The sequence below is a fragment of the Salmo salar genome, chromosome 02 (genome assembly GCF_965601325.2).
Source record: "Salmo salar chromosome 02, fSalSal1, whole genome shotgun sequence".
NCBI lineage: Eukaryota > Metazoa > Chordata > Actinopteri > Salmoniformes > Salmonidae > Salmo > Salmo salar.
In genome coordinates this window covers 17,068,953-17,096,940 of record NC_138292.1, presented here as the reverse complement: position 1 = coordinate 17,096,940, position 27,988 = coordinate 17,068,953, and the positions used below count along the sequence as shown (strand labels likewise).

The 27,988-nt window shown below is 42.7% G+C and overlaps 1 protein-coding gene across 3 annotated transcripts; it reads right to left on the bottom strand.

Moving 5' to 3' along the window:
- Positions 1-14: 14 nt before the first annotated feature.
- On the bottom strand, positions 15-27,867 carry LOC106575322 (nuclear receptor ROR-alpha A-like). 3 transcript variants are annotated; one of them, XM_014151790.3, is made up of 11 exons: positions 27,346-27,867; positions 18,732-18,761; positions 5,698-5,783; positions 5,445-5,586; positions 4,944-5,267; positions 4,615-4,844; positions 4,021-4,153; positions 3,773-3,880; positions 2,931-3,041; positions 1,936-2,045; positions 15-1,183 (listed from the first exon to the last, which is right to left on the bottom strand). In XM_014151790.3, the coding sequence occupies exons 1-11, from the start codon at positions 27,404-27,406 to the stop codon at positions 1,025-1,027; spliced, it is 1,494 nt and encodes a 497-aa protein (XP_014007265.1). In that variant the 5' UTR covers positions 27,407-27,867; the 3' UTR covers positions 15-1,024. The 3 variants fall into 3 exon arrangements, with proteins under 3 accessions (XP_014007265.1, XP_014007276.1, XP_045554568.1); XM_014151801.3 differs by lacking the exon at positions 18,732-18,761; XM_045698612.2 differs by lacking the exons at positions 18,732-18,761; positions 27,346-27,867 and adding an exon at positions 17,549-18,297.
- Between the last annotated feature and the right edge of the window lie 121 nt (positions 27,868-27,988).

The window sequence follows — 27,988 nt, the reverse complement described above, 5'->3', positions numbered from 1 at the left end:
TACAGGAACACCAGTCATTTTTTAAATCATGTCAGCAGTTTATTGGAAGCCTTTTCCATGGGAATCACAATAGTAACACCTAGGAGACAAACTAACAGGGAGAATGTTAAAGAAACACCGGTAATGTTTGTGAAATCTGTTTACAATAACAGTCATGCCCAAAGTTAGTCATTCAAATGCCTACATACTGTAGGCCTACAGTAATATTACCCAGCATCCAAGTTTATGTTCTAGATTATTCATATTTACATTTCTGCCTGTCTAGGATTTCTGACTCTGTTTTAATGCAACACACAGGCTCTTTTAAAGCTCGATAGAGACAGATGGGATTGTTGGTGAAATTCGATCCACACACAGTCCATTGAGAAGACTAGCTATATACTTGACTGTGTGTTTGGGTCCTGAACCGTGGGGCCCATGGGCTATAGCTCAGGTACTCAGTCTGATGGGTTAGCCGACTCTGTAAAGTCACACATTTAAAAACAACTCAGAAAACACCCATTAGATTTCATAGTGATCATCTAAATATGGTCATTTATACCAGCTAGCAACTGGTCTGGATACAGTCACAACAGCCACCCTGAGTCAAAATAACATACATCGTCTCAAGGACCAAATAACACTCTCAAAAAGGAAAAACAAAACAACAATCTATAAAACATTTTTTTGCATGAAAATCGCTTCAATGTCCAATCACTAATTGGCTACTGAAATAGTTTCATCAAATCATTGCTCTCTGAAATGACAAAAATATTTTTATTCAACAAGTGAAGCATTCAAAGTAATTTCATCTCATGTTATCAATGCATTCTCATGTGTCTGTGTCTATGTGTGTCTAAGTTTGTGTGTCTGTGTGTCTCTGAGTGTCTGTGTGTGTCTGTGTGTGTGTTTGTGTCTCTGTGTCTCTGAGTGTCTGTGTCTCTGTGTGTCTCTGTGTCTCTGTGTGTGTTTGTGTGTGTGTCTGTCTACTACTGTATGCATGTCTAATTATCTGTCAACATGTACGGTGCAGTTCAGAGGGAGTTCAGAGGGAGTCCACAGAAGGCAGGTCGGAGGTGAACAGCTCCTTGTATAGAGGAGGGAAGACAGAGTGGACGGTGAGCGGGTAGAGCTGGCTGAACCAGTGCAGCTTCTCTACATGCAGACTGCACAGAGACTGCAACACTGACACCTTCTGGTAGAGCTGGGGACAACACACACACACACACACAGCTAGTCAATGATAGTTCTACACACTGTTTAGTGATGTCATAGAGGGTAAACACCAGTGGTGGAAAAAGTACTCAATTGTCATACCTGAGTAAAAGTAAAGATACCTTAACAGAAAATGACTCAAGTAAAAGTTAAAGTCACCCAGTAAAATACTACTTGAGTAAATTGTCCAAAAGTATTTGGTTAAAAATATACTTAAGTATCAAAAGTAAATGGAATTGCTCAAATGTTCTTAAGTATCAAAAGTAAAAGAATAAACCATTTCAATGTCCTTATATTAAGCAAACCAGATGGTAACATAAACAAAAAACATTTACGGATAGCCAGGGGCACACTCCAACACTCAGACATAATTTACAAATGAAGCATTTGTGTTTAGTGAGTCTGCCAGATCAGAGGCAGTAGGGATGACCAGGGATGTTCTCTTGATAAGTGTGTGAATTGGAACATTTTCCTGTCAAAATGTAACGAGTACTTTTGGGTATCAGGGAAAATGTATGGAGTAAAAAGTACATTATTTTCTTTAGGAATGTAGTGAAGTAAAAGTAAAAGTTGAGAAAAATATAAATAGTAAAGTAAAGTACAGATACTCCAGAAAACGACTTAAATTGTACTTTAAAGTATTTTTACACCAGTGGTAACGCTCTCCACTCACTACTCCGTCAAACTTGAATGCGTGAGTGTGTGTGCACGTGTGTATGTGCAAGTGCCTGTGTGTGTTACCTTGTGCTGAAGGCTCTCCTGGTTGTCTCTGCGTAGCATGTGGCTGAGGCATCCCTCCAAGTCTTTCCTCATTCTATGTACTCTGCCTCTATCCTCAAGACAGGGGCGATCTACACACACACACACACACACACACACAAAAAAATAAATAAAATAAAAAATAAAAGATTAGATAGAATAGATCATTTGATACCATTAATCAGCTTATGTTCTATGACATTACGAATCCATGACTTTATGGATCTATGACTATGACTTTACGGATCTATGACTTTATGGATCTATGACTATGACTTTACGGATCTATGACTTTATGGATATATGGCTTTACAGATCTATGACTTTATGGATATATGGCTTTACAGATCTATGACTTTATGGATTGTGGCAAAGAAGGGGGTCGAGTGATAAATGGCAGATATGTGAGGGCAGAACTAATAAACGGGCTCTGCCCGATCACTAAAATGGCCACCCCGATCAGAACTACAGATCACAAAATGGCCGACTGCCATTTATCACTCGACCCCCTTCTTTGCCACAGGATATATGACTTTACGGATCTGTGAGTTTACGGATCTGTGAGTTTACGGATCTGTGAGTTTACGGATCTGTGAGTTTACGGATCTATGACTTTACAGATCTATGACTTTACTGTTCTATGACTTTATGGATCTATGACTTTATGGATCTATGACTTTACTGTTCTATGACTTTACTGTTCTATGACTTTACTGATCTATGACTTTACTGTTCTATGACTTTACAGATCTATGACTTTACAGATCTATGACTTTACAGATCTATGACTTTACAGATCTATGACTTTACTGTTCCAGGACTTTACAGATCTATGACTACAGATCTATGACTTTACAGATCTATGACTTTACTGTTCCAGGACTTTACTGTTCTATAACTACTGATCTATAACTTTATTGTACTAATATTATCTGCAGTATCAATATACAGAATGTGTGTGCATTTGTGTGTCTTACCTGTGTTAATGAGCACCAGTGAGCTGAAGAGAGCCATCTGCAGCTCAGTCAGTCTCAGGGCACACATACTGTGAGCAAAGTCGAACACCGCCACCATCAGATCACCACAGCCTGCAACAACACAGTTAGCACAGTTAGCATCACTAAGACTAGGAACCAATTGGCAAAGTTAATATGAGATCATGTCCTCCGTAATTATTGGGACAGTGAAGGATTTTTTTATTATTTTGGCTCTATACTCCAAAAGTTTGTATTTGAAGTTAAAGATCATAAGGTTAGACACACCAATATCATACAGCCTCCACATTAACGTAGAAGTGTTAGCAAACATATTATCTTCTTTACAATAAAAGTGACTCCAAAATGACACAATACATTATTTACCATTAATTTCTATTGGGCACAAAATAATCTGAAACACAACCAAAACAAACAGCAAATGCATCCAACAAATGTTTTGAGTCACAAGCTTGATGTAGTCATTGTGTGCTATGAATCAATTTGTAAGTCGCTCTGGATAAGAGCGTCTGCTAAATGACTTAAATGTAAATGTAAAATGTAAATGTAAAAATGAATATGGGACCAAATACTTAACTTTTTACTATTTTAATACACATATAAGTGAATTCGTCCCAATCATTTTGGTCCCCTAAAATGGTGGTGCTATGTACCCTCAAATTAAAGTGGACGGTCTGCACTTTAACCTCAGTCATTGTTTGATTTAAAATCCAAACTTTTGGAGTATAGAGCCGTAAGAATAAAAAATACTTCACTTTCCCAATAATGACTGAGGGCACTGTAGCATCCATTCAACAGCTAAGACTAGGAGCCAATGGACTTACCCAGAGACTTGAAAAGTTCAGTGCTGGCAAACTTCCCATCGAAGAAGACGGTGCTGTTCTCTGTGTTAAAACACCTACTCATTCTGACCAGAACCACCTCCATCGAACCTGAGAGAGAGAGATGGAGGGAGGGAGAGAGAGAGAGAGGGGAGAGAATATTTAATAATGGCAATGTGCACTTCTTACAGGAAGACTTTTCTTGAGAGGATAGTAGAGTAAGTAGTGATTGAAAGGTGGGTTTGGCTCACCAGTCTTGAGCAGGGTGATCTGGTCGTTCTGTCCGAGCCCACGGAACCCTGGGATGCGTTTGGCGAACTCCACCACGTACTGTACTGCTTCAGTCAGCCTCACGGCACAGTGCTGCCACATCTCATCTACTGACTGGAGGGAGGGAGGGAGGGAGGGAGGGAGAGGACAGGAGGGAGTGAGAGAGAGAGAGGGTGGGAGAGGGAGGGAGAGGGGGAGACAAGAGAAAAAGATAGATGTGAGGGGAGAAGGAATTCCAAAAAGAGGTGAGAAGAAAGAGACAAGATTTCTTGACACCTGGGGCGGCAGGTAGCCTAGTGGTTAGAGCTATGGACTAGTAAACGAAAGGTTGCAAGATCAAATCCCCGAGCTGACAAGGTAAAAATCTGTCATTCTGCCCCTGAACAAGGCAGTTAACCCCCTGTTCCTAGGCCGTCACTGAAAATAAGAATTTGTTCTTACCTTGCTAAATAAAGGTCAAATGAAAAACTTGATTTCAGGGGTCAGACTTCTTTTAACTTACTAACGAAACTGTTATTTATTACTGACGACTGACTGATGATTTATAAGAGACCAGTGATGTGTTGGTACAGTACCTTGCTCTGGTAGGCATGGATCTCCTCTCTGCTGAACAACTTCCATCTCAGAGCCTGCAGTTCCTCCAGTCTGAACTGACTGGTGTCCCTATGGGACCGCACGATACTGTCACACAGCTCCTCTATGTGTAGCAGGGAGGGGCGGTAAGGGCAGTAGGGGTCTTCTGGGTCATACGATCTAATTCCCATCCCTATCGTCTGGTCAGGAGACGGCTGACGGGAGTCGAACCCTGAAGAAGAGGGAGTGAGAAGGGGAAAGGGGTAATAGATATTAAACAGTGTTAGTCTGATTATGTGTTTTGAGTGTGTGTATGTGTCCACTCCCTTACCTCTCTCATCTGAGTGCCCACTGCCAGGAGACACACAGGAGCCCTGGTAGGCCAGACCTGGAGCCTGGGACTCGCCTGGGGAGCACACCAGGTAGGGGAGCACATCTGTCGGGCAGGGTGGCAGCTCTGGCTCTCCCGGGAAGGAGTAGGCCAGAGCCGGGGCCTGGAGCAGGTGGGGTGTCCGGAAACGGCATGCCTTGCTGGGGTAGGGCATGGCGGGCTGGGCCTCTGCCTGGAGATGCTGCTGCTGCTGCTGACGGTGTCTCTCCACCTCGGCACGCAGAGACTCCCGCTGACGTTTCGACATCCGACCAAACTTCACCGCTGGGGAAACAAAAACAGTTTGTGGTGGAGTTGAGTTTAATTACTCTCATATAAAGTTAAATAAAGGTTAAATAAAATATATATTTTTTTAAGTAATATGATTTGAAAGTGTGTATTTATTCAACCTTTATTTTTCCAGGAGCCATCTTTTTGTTTATGTGTGCTTGCGTGTCTCACCATCCCGGCTCATGCCCTGGTTCACACACTTCTGCAGTCGGCAGCTCTGGCAGCGGTTGCGGCTGGCTCTGTCTATAGGACAGTTACTCTGTCTGGAACAGGAGTAGGACACGGACGGCAGCTGGCTACGCCGGAAAAAACCCTGAGGGGGAGAGAGGACCATTGACATAACCAATGAAACCACTGGAAATAAGTCTGTTTGTTATGTCTGCTTGGTCAGTGTGAAATCAGCTGTGTAGTGCTGCAGTCTCACCTTGCAGCCCTCGCAGGTGATGACTCCATAGTGAACTCCTGATGATTTATCACCACAGATCTTACAGGGAATCACCTCAATCTGAGCTACACACACAATAACACACACATTACAGTTCACACACATTACAGTTAACAGTAACACAATACAGTTAACACACACATTACAGTTCACACAGATTACAGTTCACACACATTACAGTTAACAGTAACACAATACAGTTAACACACACATTACAGTTAACAGTAACACAATACAGTTAACACACACATTACAGTTAACAGTAACACAATACAGTTAACACACACATTACAGTTAACAGTAACACAATACAGTTAACACACACATTACAGTTAACAGTAACACATTATAGTTAACAGTAACACTATACAGTTAACACACACATTACAGTTAACAGTAACACAATACAGTTAACACACACATTACAGTTAACAGTAACACAATACAGTTAACACACACATTACAGTTAACAGTAACACAATACAGTTAACACACACATTACAGTTCACACAGATTACAGTTCACACACATTACAGTTAACAGTAACACAACACAGTTAACACACACATTACAGTTAACAGTAACACATTACAGTTAACAGTAACACATTACAGTTAACAGTAACACAATACAGTTAACACACACATTACAGTTAACAGTAACACAATACAGTTAACACACACATTACAGTTAACAGTAACACAATACAGTTAACACACACATTACAGTTCACAGTAACACAAACACCTGTGGACTACGTTGGCCAGCAGAGCCAATGTAGCCAATGTCCAAACCCAGATCTTTCAGAAGTACAGTGTGAGCACATTCAGAACTGTCTATCAAGGAGATAAGGGAGACTTAGGGAGAGTTAGGGAGACTTAGGGGGAGAAGAGAAAGTGAAATATAGATGGTAAAGAGAATTGAGGGCAGGAAGGGGAAAGAGAAACCTAGACTGCAGAGAGGTAACATTAACACAAAATCAGACTGAGAAAGTTGGTTGACCACACAAATATGGAGTGGAAAACGGGTTTTTGGTCTGTGTACGTGACACCTGATTACGTGAGACCTGCGTTGTGTGTTCAGCAGGTATGTCAGTATATCTATCCCATTGAGGTTTGACCATTCCCCTAACAAATCAACAACACTTCACATGAACACACACACACAAACACACACACAAACACACATATTGCAACTTTGCTACAATAATACGGGCTTGTTAAAAAAGAGACAATTTGCTTGGTTGTCATCAAACGTTGCAATCAGAGTGAAAGAATGAACACTCTGTTTTCCTCTCATTAGCATTTCTTACATTGTTAAAAATGAACCGAATGACATCAAATACACAGCGACAGACAGAAGAGACAACAGTAGAGGGGGAATATTTGCGGATGGAGAGAGGAGGAGGAGGTGAAGGTGTCAACCTCAGTCTTTTCAAGTGGTTAACTGGCTTCTCTTTTGCTCTGACTATCCTTCTTTCATCTCACCTCTCGCTCTCTCCATCCCTCTCTCTCTATCTGTCTCATAAAGGATAGTGCTGCCAGTAATAGAGTCTTTCATCTTGGTTGACACTGCCAGGAATGTCCATCCTCCTCCCCCCCACCCCCCCTCTTCCTCCCTCATCCCCCCTCCTCATCATTCAACAAATCATACATTATTACATTCAGAACATATGAAAATAAATACGCTATTCTATTGTGATTTTAGAGTTCGGGAAGAGTGTTTGTCTTTCTTTGTGTTGGTGTGTGTAAGTTAGTTTGTCAAGCGGTGAGACAATCCCTTGTGTTTACAGTACAGCAATAAATTGTGTGAAATGTGTGTGTGTGTGTGTGTGTGTGTCAGTGTGTCAAGTGTTTGTGCCCTCTATTCAGGTGCCACAGGAATCTCCCAGAGGCCGTAAGAGAGGGCAGTCAGCGGTGAAACTGAGAAACCCCCTGCACATCTGATATAATACACACTATACTGCACATCTGATATAATACACACTATACTGCACATCTGATAGAATACACACTATACTGCACATCTGATATAATACACACTATACTGCACATCTGATAGAATACACACTATACTGCACATCTGATAGAATACACACTATACTGCACATCTGATAGAATACACACTATACTGCACATCTGATAGAATACACACTATACTGCACATCTGATAGAATACACACTGTACTGCACATCTGATAGAATACACACTATACTGCACATCTGATAGAATACACACTATACTGCACATCTGATAGAATACACACTATACTGCACATCTGAAAAGAGTAACAAACTATAACCCTAAAGACTGCATGCATGGTATTGTCTATGTGCAGTAAAACAACTGAACAACACTTCATGAAGACTGACTAATTGTGTGAGAATGTTAATGGGAAAGTGGATAGACAGAATGGATGGGTGAGTAGATAGAACAAGTAGAGTGACTGCCTGCAAAACTGTATAGAGAGAGAGCTAAAGAGAGAGAGAATGTCAGTGGTCTCTGTTTTTTGCTCTCTCAGTTCTGATTCTCAACCTCAAACAACAGGAAACCAACCTGACCCACAACCTTTCACTGTTGACGCACATACACACATGCATGTTTCTATCTTTTCCATTCATTTGGGATTGAGGACCAGTATGTACTGCAGGGCTGTATGAGGATCAGCAATACCATAGACAACATATGGTGTGGGATGTGGACTCATCTCCACATTAGATCATTGATGATTGAAAACGCTTAGGAATAATTTGCAACTGCCACAGCAAACTGTGTTTCCATCTCGGTCGCTATCTCTCAAACTCACCCTCTATCTCTCTATTCTCTTTCTTCATCTTATTCTGAAGCCACATTGCTAATATTGGTCTATTTCCTCTGTGTCCTTTATTCTCATATCTCTCCACCTATACAGACCACAGGCCTCTAGATAAATCTCTCTCTCAAATATATCTATAGATCTCCATCACCAAGACCAGTCAGTGATCTTCTGTGATGTGCACAGCAGCCCTATCTTTAACTGTTACAGGCATCTCTACCCCAGGCAGCCCTATCCATCTAGTTAAGATCAACAGCTAACCTGGCTAACAGCTAACCTGGCTAACTGCTAACCTGGCTAACAGCTAACCTGGCTCTCCAACTTCATCAGAGCCGTCATTTACCCAGCCTCCTTCACATCTGTTGATAGCACCAGTGGTGGTATTGCTGGAGCGGATGAGGAGCGATGGCAGCTAGCTAATATAACATGACCTCCTACACTTCCGTCTCCTCTGACGGCACTATGGGCCTGGGACATCCTACACACTAACAAACAGCAGCTCGTCTAGGGATGGCAGGTGGATCCATGTTACTGTTCTCAACCTTTACTTGACTTTTCAATCGCCCCTCCCTGTAGTAAATTATGAAATGGTCTCGACAGTTACTGACATGATACTATTGACACTGAGTTCTCAGTCCCCCCTCATCCCATCTCTGATCTCTTTAGCCGAACCAGCTATAGGCCAGCTACAGAAAAAAAGAGGGAATTACTGATCTAAATTAAGAAAGAAAAGCGGGAGAGAGAGTTGAGAGAGAGAGAGATAATAGAAGATGAGAGTAACAGTGAGCGAGAGAGAAGTGACTGGTAAGGAGAGAGGGAGAGTGGGGATAGCGAGGGAGAGCAAGAAATACTGTGGAGAGAGCGAGAGCGATAAATGTTATGCAACACTAGTCCACAGATACACATATAATCTATTTTCCCCTCCCTCATCATCTTCCCTCTCTGTCAATGAGCATCAGAAAATACCTAGGCTACAACTGGATTGCATTAGCCGCCCCTACATACAAGTACTTTGGAGTATGGCTAGACGGTACACTGTCCTTCTCTCAGCACATATCAAAGCTGCAGGCTGAAGTTAAATCTAGTCTTGGTTTCCTCTATCGTAATCTCTCCTCTTTCACCCCAGCTGCCAAACTAACCCTGATTCAGATGACCATCCTACCCATGCTAGATTACGGAGACATCATTTATAGATCGGCAGGTAAAGGTGCCCTCGAATGGCTAGATGTTCTTTACCATTCGGTCATCAGATTTGCCACCAATACTCCTTAAAGAACACATCACTGCACTCTATACTCCTCTGTAAACTGGTCATCTCTGTATACCCGTCGCAAGACCCACTGGTTGATGCTTATTTATAAAACCCTCTTAGGCCTCACTCCCCCTATCTGAGATATCTACTGCAGCCCTCATACATACAACACCCGTTCTGCCAGTCACATTCTGTTAAAGGTCCCCAAAGCACACACATCCATGGGTCCCTGGTCTTTTCAGTTCGCTGCAGCTAGCGACTGGAACGAGCTGCAACAAACACTCAAATTGGACAGTTTTATCTCAATCTCTTCATTCAAAGACTCAATCATGGACACTCTTACTGACAGTTGTGGCTGCTTTGTGTGATGTATTGTTGTCTCTACCTTCTTGCCCTTTGTGCTGTTGTCTGTGCCCAAAAATGTTTGTACCATGTTTTGTGCTGCTACCATGTTATGTTTCTACCATGTTGTTGTCATGTGTTGCTGTTTTAGGTCTCTCTTTATGTAGTGTTGTGGTGTCTCTCTTGTCGTGATGTGTGTTTTGTCCTACATTTATATTTGATTTATTTCTTATTTTTAATCCCAGTCCCCATCCCCGTAGGAGGCCTTTTGTCGTTTGGTAGGCCGTCATTGTAAATAAGAATTTGTTCTTAACTGACTTGCCTAGTTAAATAAAGGTTAAATAAAAATAAATAAATTCATAACCCTTGACTTATTCCACATTTGGTTGTGTTACAACCTAAATTCAAAATGGATTAAATATAATTTATTTTCACACATCGACACACAACACCCCATATTAACAACGTGAAAATATGTTTTTAGACATTTTTGCCATTTTTGGGGAAATGCAATACAGAAATTGTCATTTGTAATTTACATACAGTTAAAGTCAGAAGTTTACATACACCTTAGCCAAATACATTTAAACTCAGTTTTTCAAACTTCATGACATTTAATCCTAGTAAAAATGCCATGGCTTAGGTCAGTTAGGATCACCACTTCATTTTAAGAATGTGAAATATCAGAATAATAGTGGAGATAATTATTTATATTAGCTTTTATTTCTTTCATCACATTCCCAGTGGGTCAGAAGTTTACATACACTCAATTAGTATTTGGTAGCATTGCCTTTAAATTGTTTAACTTGGATCAAATGTTTCAGGTAGCCTTCCACAAGCGTCCCATAATAAGTTGGGTGAATTTTGGCCCATTCCTCCTGACAGAGCTAGTGTAACTGAGTCAGGTTTGTAGGCCTCCTTGCTTGCACACACATTTTCAGTTCTGCCCACAAATTTTCTATAGGATTGATGTCAGGGCTTTGTGATGGACACTCCAATACCTTGACTTTGTTGTCCTTAAGCCATTTTGCCACAACTTTGGAAGTATGATTGGGGTGATTGTCCATTTGGAATACCCATCTCCGACCAAGCTTTAACTTCCTGACTCATGTGTTGAGATGTTGCTTCAATATATCCACATAATTTTCCCTCCTCATGATGCCATCTATTTTGTGAAGTGCACCAGTCCCTCCTGCAGCAAAGCACCCCCACAACATGAGGCTGCCACCCCCGTGCTTCACGGTTTGGATGGTGTTCTTCGGCTTGCAAGCCTCCCCCTTTTTCCTCCAAACATAATGATGGTCATTATGGCCAAACAGTTCTATTTTTGTTTCATCAGACCAGAGGACATTTCTCAAAAAAGTACGATCTTTGTCCCCATGTGCAGTTGCAAACCGTCTGGCTTTTTTATGGTGGTTTTGGAGCAGTGGCTTCTTCCAGGCTGAGCGGCCTTTCAGGTTATGTCGATATAGGACTCGTTTTACTTTGGATATAGATACTTTTGTACCTGTTTCCTTCAGCATCTTCACAAGGTCCTTTGCTGTTGTTCTGGGATTGATTTGCACTTTTTGCACCAAAGTACGTTCATCTCTAGGAGACAGAACGCATCTCCTTCCTGAGCGGTATGACGGCTGCGTGCTCCCATGGTGTTTATACTTGCATACTATTGTTTGTACAGATGAACGTGGTACCTTCACGTATTTGGAAATTGCTCTCAAGGATGAACCAGACTTGTGGAGGTCTACAATTATTTTCTGAGGTCTTGGATGATTTCTTTTGATTTTCCCATGATGTCAAATAGAGGCGTTGAGTTTCGATCCTGTAGGTTCATGCTCTACAACATTCGCAGAGTACGACCCTGCCTCACACAGGAAGCGGCGCAGGTCCTAATCCAGGCACTTGTCATCTCCCGCCTGGATTACTGCAACTCGCTGTTGGCTGGGCTCCCTGCCTGTGCCATTACACCCCTACAACTCATCCAGAACGCCGCAGCCCGTCTGGTGTTCAACCTTCCCAAGTTCTCTCACGTCACCCCGCTCCTCCGCTCTCTCCACTGGCTTCCAGTTGAAGCTCGCATCCGCTACAAGACAATGGTGATTGCCTACGGAGCTGTGAAGGGAACGGCACCTCCATACCTTCAGGCTCTGATCAGGCCCTACACCCAAACAAGGGCACTGTGTTCATCCACCTCTGGCTTGCTGGCCCCCCTACCTCTGAGGAAGCACAGTTCCCGCTCAGCCCAGTCAAAACTGTTCGCTGCTCTGGCACCCCAATGGTGGAACAAGCTCCCTCACAACGCCAGGACAGCGGAGTCAATCACCACCTTCCGGAGACACCTGAAACCCCACCTCTTTAAGGAATATCTAGGATAGGATAAAGTAATCCTTCTAACCCCCCCCCCCTTAAAAGATTTAGATGCACTATTGTAAAGTGGTTGTTCCACTGGATATCATAAGGTGAATGCACCAATTTGTAAGTCGCTCTGGATAAGAGCGTCTGCTAAATGACTTAAATGTAATGTAAATGTAAATGAGTTTGAAGGTAGGCCTTGAGGTACACCTCCAATTGACTCAAATTATGTCAGAAGCTTCTAAAGCCGTGACATCATTTTCTGGAATTTTCCAAGCTGTTTAAAGGCACAGTCAACTTAGTGTATGTAAACTTCTGACCCACTGGAATTATGATACAGTGAATTATAAGTGAAATAATCTATCTGTAAACAATTGTTGGAAAAATTACTTGTGTCATGCACAAAGTAGATGTCCTAAAGGACTTGCCAAAACTATAGTTTGTTAACAAGAAATTTGTGGAGTGGTTGAAAACAAGTTTTAATGACTGCAACCTAAGTGTATGTAAACTTCCGACTTCAACTGTAAGTATTCACACCCATGAGTCAAAACTTGGAAAACCTTCCTGGTCTTTGTGGTGGAATCTGCATTTGAAATTCACTGCTCAGCTGAGGGACCTTACAGATAATTATATGTGTGGGGTACAGAGATGAGGTAGTCATTCAAAAATCATGTTAAACACTATTATTGTACACAGAGTGAGTCCATGCAACTTATTATGTGACTTGTTAAGCAAATTTTTACTCATGAACTTATTTAGGCTTGCCATAACAAAGGGGTTGTATACTTGACTCAAGACATTTCAGATTTTAATTTGTAATTCATTTGTAAAAATGTAAAAAAACACAATTACACTTTGACTTTATGGGGTATTGTATGTAGGACAGTGACAAAACATCTTACTTTAATCAATTTTGAATTCAGGCTGTAACACGAACAAAATGTGGTGTGAATACTTTCTGAAGGCACTGTATTATCCATAAAGCGAGTCAAATCAAATACAGTGAGGTTGTGATGGTTTCCATGACAAGGTTCATTGAGCTAATGCAGAAGGGCAGTAGAAAGCTGCTATCAGAGGCTATGCAGCCTAATAAAAAAAGGGCCTTTCATATAAAATGTCCTTTGTCCTTCATAAGGGGTTGAATATCTTTGACATGAGCAGCGAGTGCCATTCAGCACCTTTCCCTTGTCTTTGTATAAAGTCCCCTGTCAGCATTCTGCATTTTGCTCTGTAAACGGACAAAAAACCTCAACTTTCCTCCAACGGAAACACACCGCAGAATTACACCCTCCAACATACAGATGCATGACAAAGAGAACACGGGGCATACGGTTATCCTTAGAGAGTAAGAGATTTACTTGAGATAACATTGGAACATTGTGTGAATACTTTGAAATAAAATCTTAAATCTAATTGATGGCACACTGACATGTTTTGACCAAAAATAACTCATGTTTTTCTGTCATAAAATGTTGGTCTCGATAACGATTACTTGATATGATATGATTTTTAATCATATAAATATGAATAGATTTCTTATTACTGACAAGCAGTATTTGGACAAATTTGACTATAAAAATGTTCCAAAGGGAATCAGAAATGTTTATTAAATATGATCAAAGAATAAAATAGCTATAAATGTAAATGTATTTAGGTTGATTACTGATCCTTAATGTTACTTACTTCTTGGTAGATTTCAAAATTTGCTATAAATGAATCCATTCCACATTTGAAAAACCTTAATATGAAACATTACAAAATATAGAAGCAAATATCATAATTAGAATGAAATGACTTTAAATTAAACATCTGAGACTAAGAAATATATATACTGTAAATATCAAATACGTATCCATCACACTTAACCTTAATATGCTCTTAATGCTTAACAATTAAAACATTTTGTAAATGTGCTATAACATATTTATAATACTAACTTAATTAGTAAAGGAATCTCTGGAATTTAAGACACATTTAATTGAATGTATATTTTGAAGTTTCTTGTGCCGTTTGAGATCCATTTAATGTAAGGTATTTGTTATTGGTAGGTTATTGAGCGGTGATAGCTGATGTGGGGACAGTATGCCTCAAAATGGAAGTTGTGCATCACCCAGGTGGGTGCTATATTGAAAGTTTATGTGGGAGCTATACAATTGAAAGCGCTTTGAGAGATAGTGTAAAACTAAATTTTTATGCAAGATAATCCTAGATAAATAACATAAATAACTTTTTTTTTACAGTATTGCCATGAGAATTCTCTACATGACAAGCTTGAAGACTATATCATAAATGAAATGATACGCATCACACTGAATTTGTTTTGAGTGGAGCCTCTGAATAGTTCTTTTGGAACGTGTAATTTGTGAGTAATACCATGCTGTCTGGTCACAAGAACTGTGGCTCTAGTAAGTAAAAAAAGAACTGAAATCTTCACAATCAATAACAAAGGCACCTTACGTATTTCAACATAAGCATTTTAGAAAGGCTGTTTTGAACCCCAGACTGAGTCCAAGGGGAACAATAATGAGTTGTGAGGTAAACCAAGTAATGGTGATGGGTGTGTGACCGTGTGACTGTGTGACTGCTCGCTTTCATTTGTCATGTTTGGGGGTGAATGTGTTACTTCAGATTTTGGTATCAACTCTTTGAAGTAAAGTGAGGTGCTTTGGAAGTGTGTATGTGTGTGCAGCTGTATGTACCCCCAACAGCGTAAGGAAAGTATTTTGAAGTAAGAGAACATCAATCTGAACAGGAATCCCCCAGAAGCATCAGCAGACTCTTTGTTTGTGAATGGAGAATGTCGCCTGAATCAAGCCTATATGGCTATGATGGTGGGCCACTCTCAGAGAAAAATGAAAGATTCGAAATGCATAAATGTTCACTGTTGTATTTAAGTAATGTCATCATTGTAAAACAGTCTACAGTTGTGTTAATTATTCTAACAGGGTTTAGGAGCTAAGGTGAAACCTTTCCTTCCTTGACATTAAAATTAGAACCCAGTGTGTGTAATATTAGAAATGACATCTGCATCATGTTATATTCAGTGACAAACACACAGGAGATATACACTGAGTGTACAAATCATTCAGAACACCTTCCTGACATTGAGTTGCAGCCCCTTTGCCCTCAGAACAGCCTCAATTCATCAGGGCATGGACTCTACAAGGTGTCGAATGCATTCCACAGGGATGCTGGCCCATGTTGACTCTAATGCTACCCAAAGTTGTGCCAAGTTGTCTGGATATCCTTGAGAGGTGGTCCATTCTTGATACACACGGGAAACTGTTGAGTGTGAAAAACCCAGCAGCACTGCAGTTCTTGACACAAACCAGTGCGCCAGGCACCTACTACCATACTCCGTTCAAAGGCAATTAAATATTTTAACTTGCCCATTCGCCCTCTGAATGGCACACATACACAATCCATGTCTCAGGGCTTAAAACTCCTTGTTTAACCTGTCTCCTCCCCTCAATCTACACTGATAGAAGTGGATTTAACAAGTGACATAAGGGTTGGTAGCTTTCACCTGGTAATGTTTTGTACACTCAGTGTATATCACACTACCACACACACACTGAGACGCCAACCACAGAGGGGCAGCTGTGCTACGGTGGGGGGGGGGGGGGGGGGGGGGGGTGAGTCCCTATGGCGCCAAATGGATGCATAAATAGAAACTGGTGCAGAGGATGCTCTGAGAGGACCATCTCACATCACAGTACAGTCTCATGCCAAACTCACTATCCCTCTCTCCCCTTCAGCCTACACAGTCCCTGTTCCTCTCTCGTGTGTCACATCACAGACTGTGTGAGTGGTAGTTCTCGTGTGTCACATCACAGACTGTGTGAGTGGTAGTTCTCGTGTGTCACATCACAGACTGTGTGAGTGGTAGTTCTCGTGTGTCACATCACAGACTGTGTGAGTGGTAGTTCTCGTGTGTCACATCACAGACTGTGTGAGTGGTAGTTCTCGTGTGTCACATCACAGACTGTGTGAGTGGTAGTGAGAGAACATGGACATGTGTTGCTGTAATTTAAGTCTTTGAAACATAAGCAGGTAAAATACTTAGTCATATCAGGACAGTATCCACGACCACAGTAATGACACTTAAATGTCCTAGTGCCCACTTACTAACCAATGAGAGGCTTCAAAGATCCCTCATTTGGTTTCAAAACAACCTAAACAAGTAGTCATAGTTAACCGTTTACATATTCAGACAAAACCTATCAAATATTTTGAAGACTGATTAGGCCCAACTTCCACCTTGACATTTTATAACTACATGACTTGTGTATTTTTACAATAAGTGATAATGCTGTGCAAGATGTTTTGAAATATATACATTATTTTCAAGAGTATTATCAAAGTAAATGGTTACATTATATCACTTCTACAGCCCTGTAGAATCAGACGAAACGGTTCTATTCTGACTCCATTATGCTTCTAGAAGAACTACAACAAAAATACACAGACACCTGGGGGGGCAGGTAGCAACAAAAATACACAGACACCTGGGGGGGGCAGGTAGCAACAAAAATACACAGACACTTGGGGGGGCAGGTAGCCTAGCGGTTATGAGTTGGGCTCTTAACCGCTTGTTCGAATCCCCGAGCCCCTGAACCCCTGAAAAATGTGTCCCTTGAGCAAGACACTTAACCCTAATTGCTCCTGTAAGTGGCTCTGGATAAAAGTGTCTGCTAAATGACTCAAATGTGAAATGTAAACTTGAAGAGCAGCTACAGAGTCAAGTTGTTGGAGGTTTTGGAAAGAAACAGGACCAGGATCTGGTGAGGATGTTGGACATGCCAACAGGCTGAAACACAACGCACTATAATCACTCTGAAAAGTCTGTTTACATGATCAGGTTTTGAGTTTAGAAATGAATATGACTGAGCGGATACGTTGATGTACTTGAAGAGTTGGAGGAATACGGAAGGAGAATGGGGGACGAAAAAAAGCCAAACAAACATACATCAAATGTAGGCTACAGTACAGTATACACTCTCTCTCTCACACACACACAGATACGGTGCTGTACAGAGTAACACACATTAAATCAAGGCCATCACTCCTACCTCGCATCATCTTCACTCCACTTCTCAGTCTTCTTGTCCCACTTTCACAAACTCTATTTCTCTCTCTCTTTCTTGTTCTCACCCTCACCCTCAATTCACAATCACTGTCAAATTGTCACTGTCACTGTCTTGATCTCTCTCTCTCTTCTCTCTCTGTCTGTCCTTTCTCTTGCAGAGTGACTATCTTAGTGCGCCTACAGCATGTTTAGGCCTCAGAGTCTCCGCTAGTCACTGCTCAAGCGCTCTGTCAGTCACACAGTGTGTGTGTGCGTGTGAAAGACAGAGGGCCTTTCCCCTTTCGCTCTCGCTCTTTTCTTACGGAACTTTTTTCCCGTTCTTTGTTGTGCATAACCCACTCACCTAGTCACCCTCAAAGCCTTAACCACTCTCTGTACCCACCGTTCTATCTCCCGCAAATATACATCGAAACACAAAAAAGTTTTATTGGCATGAAAGGACATATACTGTACTTCTCTAACACGTCAAGAGGATAGGACTGTACCCACAGCACAGAGTGACAGCCTAACTAGCCAATTGAGTATGGACTGACATCTGAAACAGCAAATAAAGAGAGATCTTTCTGATGATACACATTCCATCATCCGTATCATTATTATTCAAAGTGAAAACTAGTATCATGAAAACCGACCAGACATTTTTCAATTTTCTCCCTACACTCAAAACTAACAGGTGTGTTGTAGTCAGGAGCAGAAACAGCCCAGAAACACCACCACATGTGAAGGAGATACTATCTGATACTATCTGCATCCAGATGCCAGAATACCAATATAGAGTTTATCTCCAAACCTAAATCCAGCAAACAGGAGAATACTGTCTGTACAAAGTACCACAGGTGCATAACAGAGCTATAATGTTGATGTTGGCACCACAGAGAAACCTGTGTGTGTGTGTGTGTGTGTGTGTGTGTGTGTGTGTGTGTGTGTGTGTGTGTGTGTGTGTGTGTGTGTGTGTGTGGTGTGTGTGTGTGTGTGTGTGTGTGTGTGTGTGTGTGTGTGTGTGTGTGTGTGCATTTTTCAGCACAGGTGCAAACGTGTGCAAATACTAGCAATCCTGACATAACCACACTGCATGCTCATATAACTAGCACACACATAACACATGGGCTTGAACAGACAGGCATATTGACACATAACCAAACACACACACAAACACAAACACTTACTCAAATGAGTCTTCTTGGACACAGTGTCTCCTGTAGCAAAGAAAATACAAGTTAAATGCTGCTTGAACACAAGACACACTTCCTCTCTCACATCTTAGTTCAATGATCTACTGTAGCTTCAGCCCCATGTCCCTTATCAGCCCACTCACTCCCAACTGGGCTCATCTCAGTCTCTCTGACAGAGGAGGACTGAGTCTATGTCTCTCTGGCAATAACAATAGGGCTCCCGAGAGGCGCAGCGGTCTAAGGCACTGCATCTTAGTGCTAGAGGCGTCACTACAGACACCCTGGTTTGATTCCAGGCTGTATCACAACCAGCCGTGATTGGGAGTTCCATAGGGCGGCGCACAATTGGCCCAGCGTCGTCCAGGTTTGGCCGGTGTAGGCCGTCATTGTAAATAATAATTTGTTCTTAACTGACTTGCCTAGTTAAATAAAGGTTACATTTCAAATGTAAAAATAACAGAGGAGGACTGAGTCTATGTCTCTCTGACACAACAGAGGAGGGCTGAGTCTATGTCTCTCTGACACAACAGAGGAGGACTGAGTCTATGTCTCTCTGACACAACAGAGGAGGACTGAGTCTATGTCTCTGACACAACAGAGGAGGACTGAGTCTATGTCTCTGACACAACAGAGGAGGACTGAGTCTATGTCTCTGACACAACAGAGGAGGACTGATTCTATGTCTCTGACACAACAGAGGAGGACTGAGTCTATGTGTCTCTGACACAACAGAGGAGGACTGAGTCTATGTCTCTGACACAACAGAGGAGGACTGAGTCTATGTCTCCCTGACACAACAGAGGAGGACTGAGTCTATGTCTCTCTGACACAACAGAGGAGGACTGAGTCTATGTCTCTCTGACACAACAGAGGAGGACTGAGTCTATGTCTCTGACACAACAGAGGAGGACTGAGTCTATGTCTCTCTGACACAACAGAGGAGGACTGAGTCTATGTCTCTCTGACACAACAGAGGAGGACTGAGTCTATGTCTCTGACACAACAGAGGAGGACTGAGTCTATGTGTCTCTGACACAACAGAGGAGGACTGAGTCTATGTCTCTGACACAACAGAGGAGGACTGAGTCTATGTCTCTCTGACACAACAGAGGAGGACTGAGTCTATGTGTCTCTGACACAACAGAGGAGGACTGAGTCTATGTCTCTCTGACACAACAGAGGAGGACTGAGTCTATGTCTCTCTGACACAACAGAGGAGGACTGAGTCTATGTCTCTGACACAACAGAGGAGGACAGAGTCTATGTCTCTCTGACACAACAGAGGAGGACTGAGTCTATGTCTCTGACACAACAGAGGAGGACTGAGTCTATGTCTCTCTGACACAACAGAGGAGGACTGAGTCTATGTCTCTGACACAACAGAGGAGGACTGATTCTATGTCTCTGACACAACAGAGGAGGACTGAGTCTATGTCTCTGACACAACAGAGGAGGACTGAGTCTATGTCTCTGACACAACAGAGGAGGACTGAGTCTATGTATCCCTGACACAACAGAGGAGGACTGAGTCTATGTCTCTCTGACACAACAGAGGAGGCCTGAGTCTATGTCTCTCTGACACAACAGAGGAGGACTGAGTCTATGTCTCTGATACAACAGAGGAGGACTGAGTCTATGTCTCTCTGACACAACAGAGGAGGACTGAGTCTATGTCTCTCTGACACAACAGAGGAGGACTGAGTCTATGTCTCTGACACAACAGAGGAGGACTGAGTCTATGTGTCTCTGACACAACAGAGGAGGACTGAGTCTATGTCTCTGACACACCAGAGGAGGACTGAGTCTATGTCTCTGACACAACAGAGGAGGACAGAGTCTATGTCTCTCTGACACAACAGAGGAGGACTGAGTCTATGTCTCTGACACAACAGAGGAGGACTGAGTCTATGTCTCTCTGACACAACAGAGGAGGACTGAGTCTATGTCTCTGACACAACAGAGGAGGACTGAGTCTATGTCTCTGACACAACAGAGGAGGACTGAGTCTATGTCTCTCTGACACAACAGAGGAGGACTGAGTCTATGTCTCTGACACAACAGAGGAGGACTGAGTCTATGTCTCTCTGACACAACAGAGGAGGACTGAGTCTATGTCTCTGACACAACAGAAGAGGACTGAGTCTATGTCTCTGACACAACAGAGGAGGACTGAGTCTATGTCTCTGACACAACAGAGGAGGACAGAGTCTATGTCTCTCTGACACAACAGAGGAGGACTGAGTCTATGTCTCTGACACAACAGAGGAGGGCTGAGTCTATGTCTCTCTGACACAACAGAGGAGGACTGAGTCTATGTCTCTGACACAACAGAGGAGGACTGAGTCTATGTCTCTGACACAACAGAGGAGGACTGAGTCTATATCTCTCTGACACAACAGAGGAGGACTGAGTCTATGTCTCTCTGACACAACAGAGGAGGACTGAGTCTATGTCTCTGACACAACAGAGGAGGACTGAGTCTATGTCTCTCTGACACAACAGAGGAGGACTGAGTCTGTCTCTGACACAACAGAGGAGGATTGAGTCCATGTCTCTCTGACACAACAGAGGAGGACTGAGTCTATGTCTCTCTGACACAACAGAGGAGGACTGAGTCTATGTCTCTGACACAACAGAGGAGGACTGAGTCTATGTCTCTGACACAACAGAGGAGGACTGAGTCTATGTCTCTGACACAACAGAGGAGGACTGAGTCTATGTCTCTGACACAACAGAGGAGGACTGAGTCTATGTCTCTCTGACACAACAGAGGAGGACTGAGTCTATGTCTCTCTGACACAACAGAGGAGGACTGAGTCTAATACTCTGACACAACAGAGGAGGACTGAGTCTATGTATCTCTGACACAACAGAGGAGGACTGAGTCTATGTCTCTCTGACACAACAGAGGAGGACTGAGTCTATGTCTCTCTGACACAACAGAGGAGGACTGAGTCTATGTCTCTCTGACACAACAGAGGAGGACTGAGTCTATGTCTCTGACACAACAGAGGAGGACTGAGTCTATGTCTCTCTGACACAACAGAGGAGGACTGAGTCTATGTCTCTCTGACTTAACAGAGGAGGACTGAGTCTATATCTCTCTGACACAACAGAGGAGGACTGAGTCTATGTCTCTCTGACACAACAGAGGAGGACTGAGTCTATGTCTCTCTGACACAACAGAGGAGGACTGAGTCTATGTCTCTCTGACACAACAGAGGAGGACTGAGTCTACACTGCGTGCACAATTATTAGGCATATTGTATTTTTCAGGATTAATTTTATTGTTGAACAAACACAATGCTCTCAGTCAATCCAAAATGTTATTGAACCTCAAACCTGAATGTTTAACAAAGGAAAAGTGAGTTTGGTCTTTCTCAGGGAAATATATAAGTGTGCACAATTATTAGGCAACTATTAGTGTGCAGAATTATTAGGCAACTAAATTACAAAAATAATTTCTCTCAACTCACTTGTTATTCTCAATTTTTAGAGTAAGTGTAACAGATAAGTAACACAAAATGACAATTATATAACATTTTTGACCTTTTAAAAATATTCAGTGACCAATATAGCCACCCTTATTTTCAATAACTGCCATGAGCCTTCCATCCATGGAGTCTGTCAGTTTCTTGATCTGTTCACGATCAATTTTCGCTGAAGCAGCAACCACAGCCTCCCAAATGCTGTTCAAAAAGGTGTATTGTCTTCCATCACTGTAAATCTCACGTTTGAGAAGGGCCCACAAGTTCTCAACAGGATTTAAGTCAGGTGAGGAAGGGGGCCAGGTCATTATTCAGGCATCTTTGAGGCCCTTGCTGGCTAGCCAAGCAGTGGAGTACTTGGATGCATGTGATGGAGCATTGTCCTGCATAAAGATCATGGCCTTCTAGAATGCTGAGGACTTCTTCCTATACCACTGACGAAAGAATCTTCCAGAAACTGGCAGTAGGTTTGGGAGTTGAGTTTCAGTCCATCTTCAACCCGAAAAGGTCCAACTACCTCATCCTCAATGATAGCAGCCCATACCAGTACCCATCCTTCACCTTGCTGGCACCTGACTCAAAGTGGTGCCCTGTGTCCATTACTGATCCAGCCACGGGCCCATCCATTTGGTCCATCAAGAGTCACTTTCATTGAATCTGTCCATAAAACCTTTGAAAAATCTGTCTTCAGGTATTTCTTTGCCCAATCTTGACGCTTCAACTTGTGAATCTTATTCAGTGCTGGTCTTGTTTCAGTCTTCTTGACCTTGGCCGTGTCTCTGAGCACTTGACACCTTGTACATCTGAACACTTCAGGTAGGTTGCAGTTCTGGAATACGGTGGCACTGGAGGATAATGGGTTCCTGGTAGTTTGACGTTTAATTCTTCTCAAGTCTTTTGCAGTTAATTTGCATCTTTTCTTCCCCATGCGTTTTTTGCGCCCCAGTTGACTATTCGCAACAAAACGTTTGAATGTCTGGTGGTCACACCTCAATAGTTTAGCTATTTAAAGAGTGTCGCATCCGTCTGAAAGGCATTTTACATTTTTGGCTTTTCAGTGTCAGTTAAATTTATTTTTTGGCCCATTTTACCTGAGGTAATGAGGCTGCCTAATAATTATGCACACCTTGATATAAAGTGTTATTCACTTTCGCCACACCCTCCCTCCTTACACAAATACGTATCACCTGAAAATGATTAAATCCAATAAGCATTCAATTTAATATGGTTTGGAATTCGAAAATGTGAATAGAAACAATGATAAGAACACAATACTCACCTGCCTAATAATTGTGCACGCAGTATATGTCTCTCTGACACAACAGAGGAGGACTGAGTCTATGTGTCTCTGACACAACAGAGGAGGACTGAGTCTATGTGTCTCTGACACAACAGAGGAGGACTGAGTCTATGTGTCTCTGACACAACAGAGGAGGACTGAGTCTATGTCTCTCTGACACAACAGAGGAGGACTGAGTCTATGTCTCCCTGACACAACAGAGGAGGACTGAGTCTATGTGTCTCTGACACAACAGAGGAGGACTGAGTCTATGTCTCTCTGACACAACAGAGGAGGACTGAGTCTATGTCTCTCTGACACAACAGAGGAGGACTGAGTCAATGTGTCTCTGACACAACAGAGGAGGACTGAGTCTATGTCTCTCTGACACAACAGAGGAGGACTGAGTCTATGTGTCTCTGACACAACAGAGGAGGACTGAGTCTATGTCTCTGACACAACAGAGGAGGACTGAGTCTATGTCTCTGACACAACAGAGGAGGACTGAGTCTATGTCTCTCTGACACAACAGAGGAGGACTGAGTCTATGTGTCTCTGACACAACAGAGGAGGACTGAGTCTATGTCTCTCTGACACAACAGAGGAGGACTGAGTCTATGTCTCTGACACAACAGAGGAGGACTGAGTCTATGTGTCTCTGACACAACAGAGGAGGACTGAGTCTATGTCTCTGACACAACAGAGGAGGACTGAGTCTATGTCTCTGACACAACAGAGGAGGACTGAGTCTATGTCTCTCTGACACAACAGAGGAGGACTGAGTCTATGTCTCTCTGACACAACAGAGGAGGACTGAGTCTATGTCTCCCTGACACAACAGAGGAGGACTGAGTCTATGTCTCTCTGACACAACAGAGGAGGACTGAGTCTATGTCTCCCTGACACAACAGAGGAGAACTGAATCTATGCCAGGATGATGCTGGGCCTCTGCACACAGGGCCTGATGTGTTTATAGTGTCTGTTGTACAAAATTAATTGGTGTGGAAGAGCCTTGAAAAAGAGACAGTTGGGAGAGTAGGAGCTGACACAAGCAGAGTGTGGATGGAGTTTGAACTCTCTCTCAGGCACACGCAGACACACACACACACACACACACACACACACACACACACACACACACACACATTTATACACACACACCTTGGTGAGTAAGAGACAGACACAGTTATAGTGGAGGAAGGTGGGAGTCTAGCTTTCTGACCACAATTGTGAGAAAGTTCATATTAGACTGGGTGTGTGTATGTGGGTTGTTTCCAAGCTGAGGTGTGTATTTTTAGTGTGTGTGCGTGTGTGTTGAGAGAGGGCAGGGGAGATAAGCATCGCTGGGTGGAGGCAGACAGAGGCAGAGGTAGCCTGGGTCTTTATGTCTGGGGTAGAGAAGATCTGCTGCGGCTTTCACTGCTTCCCTCTGTTTCCCCTCCTCATCAAATCACGTTTGCTTCATAAGCAGAACACAGAGGTCTGGTGAGAGCAGAGCAGTTGACACACACACAGAAAACATACACACCTAGACTCAGAAAACGCAGAGACACACACACACTGCCGTTTGCGATTGTACGCAAAAAGTAAGGATTTGAGTCGCTTTTCAACCTTCAGTGGAAGAACGTCAACCATGCTGTCGGATCATGAGTCAATTTCATGTGATTCCAAACTAAACTAAATCCTAAACCTAAGTGCTAATGATCTGATTCCAGTGAGAACTGCAGTGACACCTGACCCATGCCACTGAGTATCAGCCCAAGCCACAGTGTGGGGACTAAGAGGCCATGTTACACAAGACCAACATGAAGGCAATGGAAACCGCTATCTTCTTCTAACTCCTCAATGTGCTCTACTTTTCAAAAATACAGGTCTGTCAGCATCAATACCAACCCACCCCATCTTATCTCTCTCTATCGCTCTCTTTCTCTCCTTATCTGTCTATTTCCCTTGCTCTCTCAATCAAATCAAACAGCAGCATTCTGTCTTTTTAAATCAATGCTTTATCTAACAATGGAAGTCTTGCTAAGATTTAGACGGCGCTATTTAATCAAAAGCTGTTTCCAGGGGTTTCTCTTCTCCCCGTCTCTCTATCCTACTCTGTATGGAGATATAGCAGCTGCAGGCTGGAGAGTGACAGAAGAACACACAGAGAGATAACCGCTGCATGTTACACATTATCAGCTCCCCACACACACTCCACACACAATGTGATGTAATAAGGGAGCGACTGCTGGTGCATTTACGTGTGTGTGCGTGTGCGTGCATGTATGTACACAGTATAGAAGAGAGTAGCTTTCTGTTGCATAACTGTATAGCTATCATGATGTCCTATCAATGAGTAACAGAGAGAGTAGCATGCATTGTCACGGCACCATGAGAAAGGGTTTTAATGGGTTCTAAAGCCAGATAAGTATCTAGAGGACAACTGTGGCATCATTGCAGGATATTTGTATCAGTGCACCCTCTCAGCCAGACCTGGTTAAATTTAGGGAATAAAGATGAAAATATCAATCTGAGTCTGTAGCCTATATTGAACTATGGTGTCCATCTCACTCCATGGAGAGCCCAGTGTCTGCTGGTTCTTGTTATTGAATTTCAATTTGTGTCCAATTAAGACCTAGAGTAGACAACCAGGTGAGGGGAGCTTCTAACTAATCAGTGACCTTCATTGATTAATCAAGTACAAGGGAGGAGTTAAAACCCGCAGACACTCGGCCCACCATAGAATGAGTTTGACACCTGTGGTTTAGGCCTGATGGATGACATCATTTAATGAATGACTATGGAGTATGTGTGATAGAGACTGAAGGAATCTAAGTTGAAAGCCATGGTTTGATTTTAGACTGTGTAGTGCTGGGAAATGCAGCAGGCCCAAAACAGGCCCACACAGCTAAGAGCTAATCCCTGGTTTTATAGAGGATTACTGCCATGTTTACCCTCAAGGAGCAAGAGTTACACCATCAGGTGGACAACAGAAGAGAGGTGAGTTAATGAGAGAGAGGGGGAGGGAGGGGGGGAGGAGGTAGGTAGGGAGGGAGGGGAGGAGAGTGAATGGGCTAAGAAGAAAAAGAGTGAGGGATAGGGAAGATGGGAGGAGGGAGAAGGGAGAGTGAATGAGGCAAGATGAGAAAGAGTGGAGGATATGAGGGGGAAGGCAGAGAAAGAATTTGGAGGGCGGGAGCCTTGGTGATGTGACAAAGACAGAGTGAGGGGGGTAAGAGAGAGAGAACGAGACAACTAATGTGTAAGAGAGAGACATAGTGACAGGGATAAGAGATAAAAAGGGAGAAGGAGCTAAAGATAAGAGAAACGGGAGGAGAGAAGGGAGAGATAAGCATTAGAATGAGGCTCTTTTAAAGGAGGGGACAGGGTGATGGGGGAGGAGAGGGAGAAAGGGGCAGTGACTGTATACCAAAACTCATACAGCACTTCTGTAATCCTTAGGTGTGCTCACACTACACAATAGTCAATGGTATAGACTGGCAAACAGGTGTGTCTGTGTGTGTGCATCCACGCACACAAGCACACACACACACACACACACACACACACACACACACACACACACAAGCACACATACGTACACACACAGAGTATATTGCAATGTGCACACATACACATGCATTCACCTTTAAATGTGCATTAATTTAAAATGCAATTCTGTGACCTTTTCAGTTCACCCAATCCACAATGTATAGCTAAAACAATAATAGTTGCATCTGCAAATAATTGACATTTGTGAAATGTAAATGACTGAATAGACTAGGCCTAGCCTACCATAGCCTATACATGAATACACTTGGCCTAGCCTATCAATAATCAAGATAATATATCTCACCTCTTTTGATTGGTTCTTCTGTAGTGATGTGTTCCGGTGATTCGGGCTCCTCATATTCCATAACTCCCCCCGTCAAAACAAACTGCGTGTGCTTGCACCTGGCTCTAACACACACTACGCGCACTTCACACTCCTGGGACAAGCGTGTCTACACACCCCTTTTTATTGTCTATTCTACCGCACGTTTTGCTATGCACTTAGTATGCAAGGCACCATAAATAACTTCAACAACTTTGGATCTTTAATTCTAAATATATAGAACTACCTGCTGTTCTAGAGACAGCGACGGCGCATGCGCTTTAAAACATACACTACCATCTCTGTTAGAGTCAGTACGCTCATTTACTCTGACGTCTTTATCATTTTGTCATTCTCTGTTGTCACTCTCTCTCCATATTCCGTCTTGTCTTCACGTGAGGATAATATCAGCCAACTACATTTTTGCAACGAACTTCCTTGTACAAGCAGTTCAGGCTACTCCGGTTTCAACCCGCTTGCTCTTTGCGCCCTGGCTGTCGTCCCGAGCTCGCGCTCAGAGGTTATGTCACCAGGACTTATGTAATAACTCACGGCCGTTTGTTTGTTGCAGCGATTCGGTCTTTATTCTATAGTTCCCGGTTAAAACATAGCCCAACCAACGCAT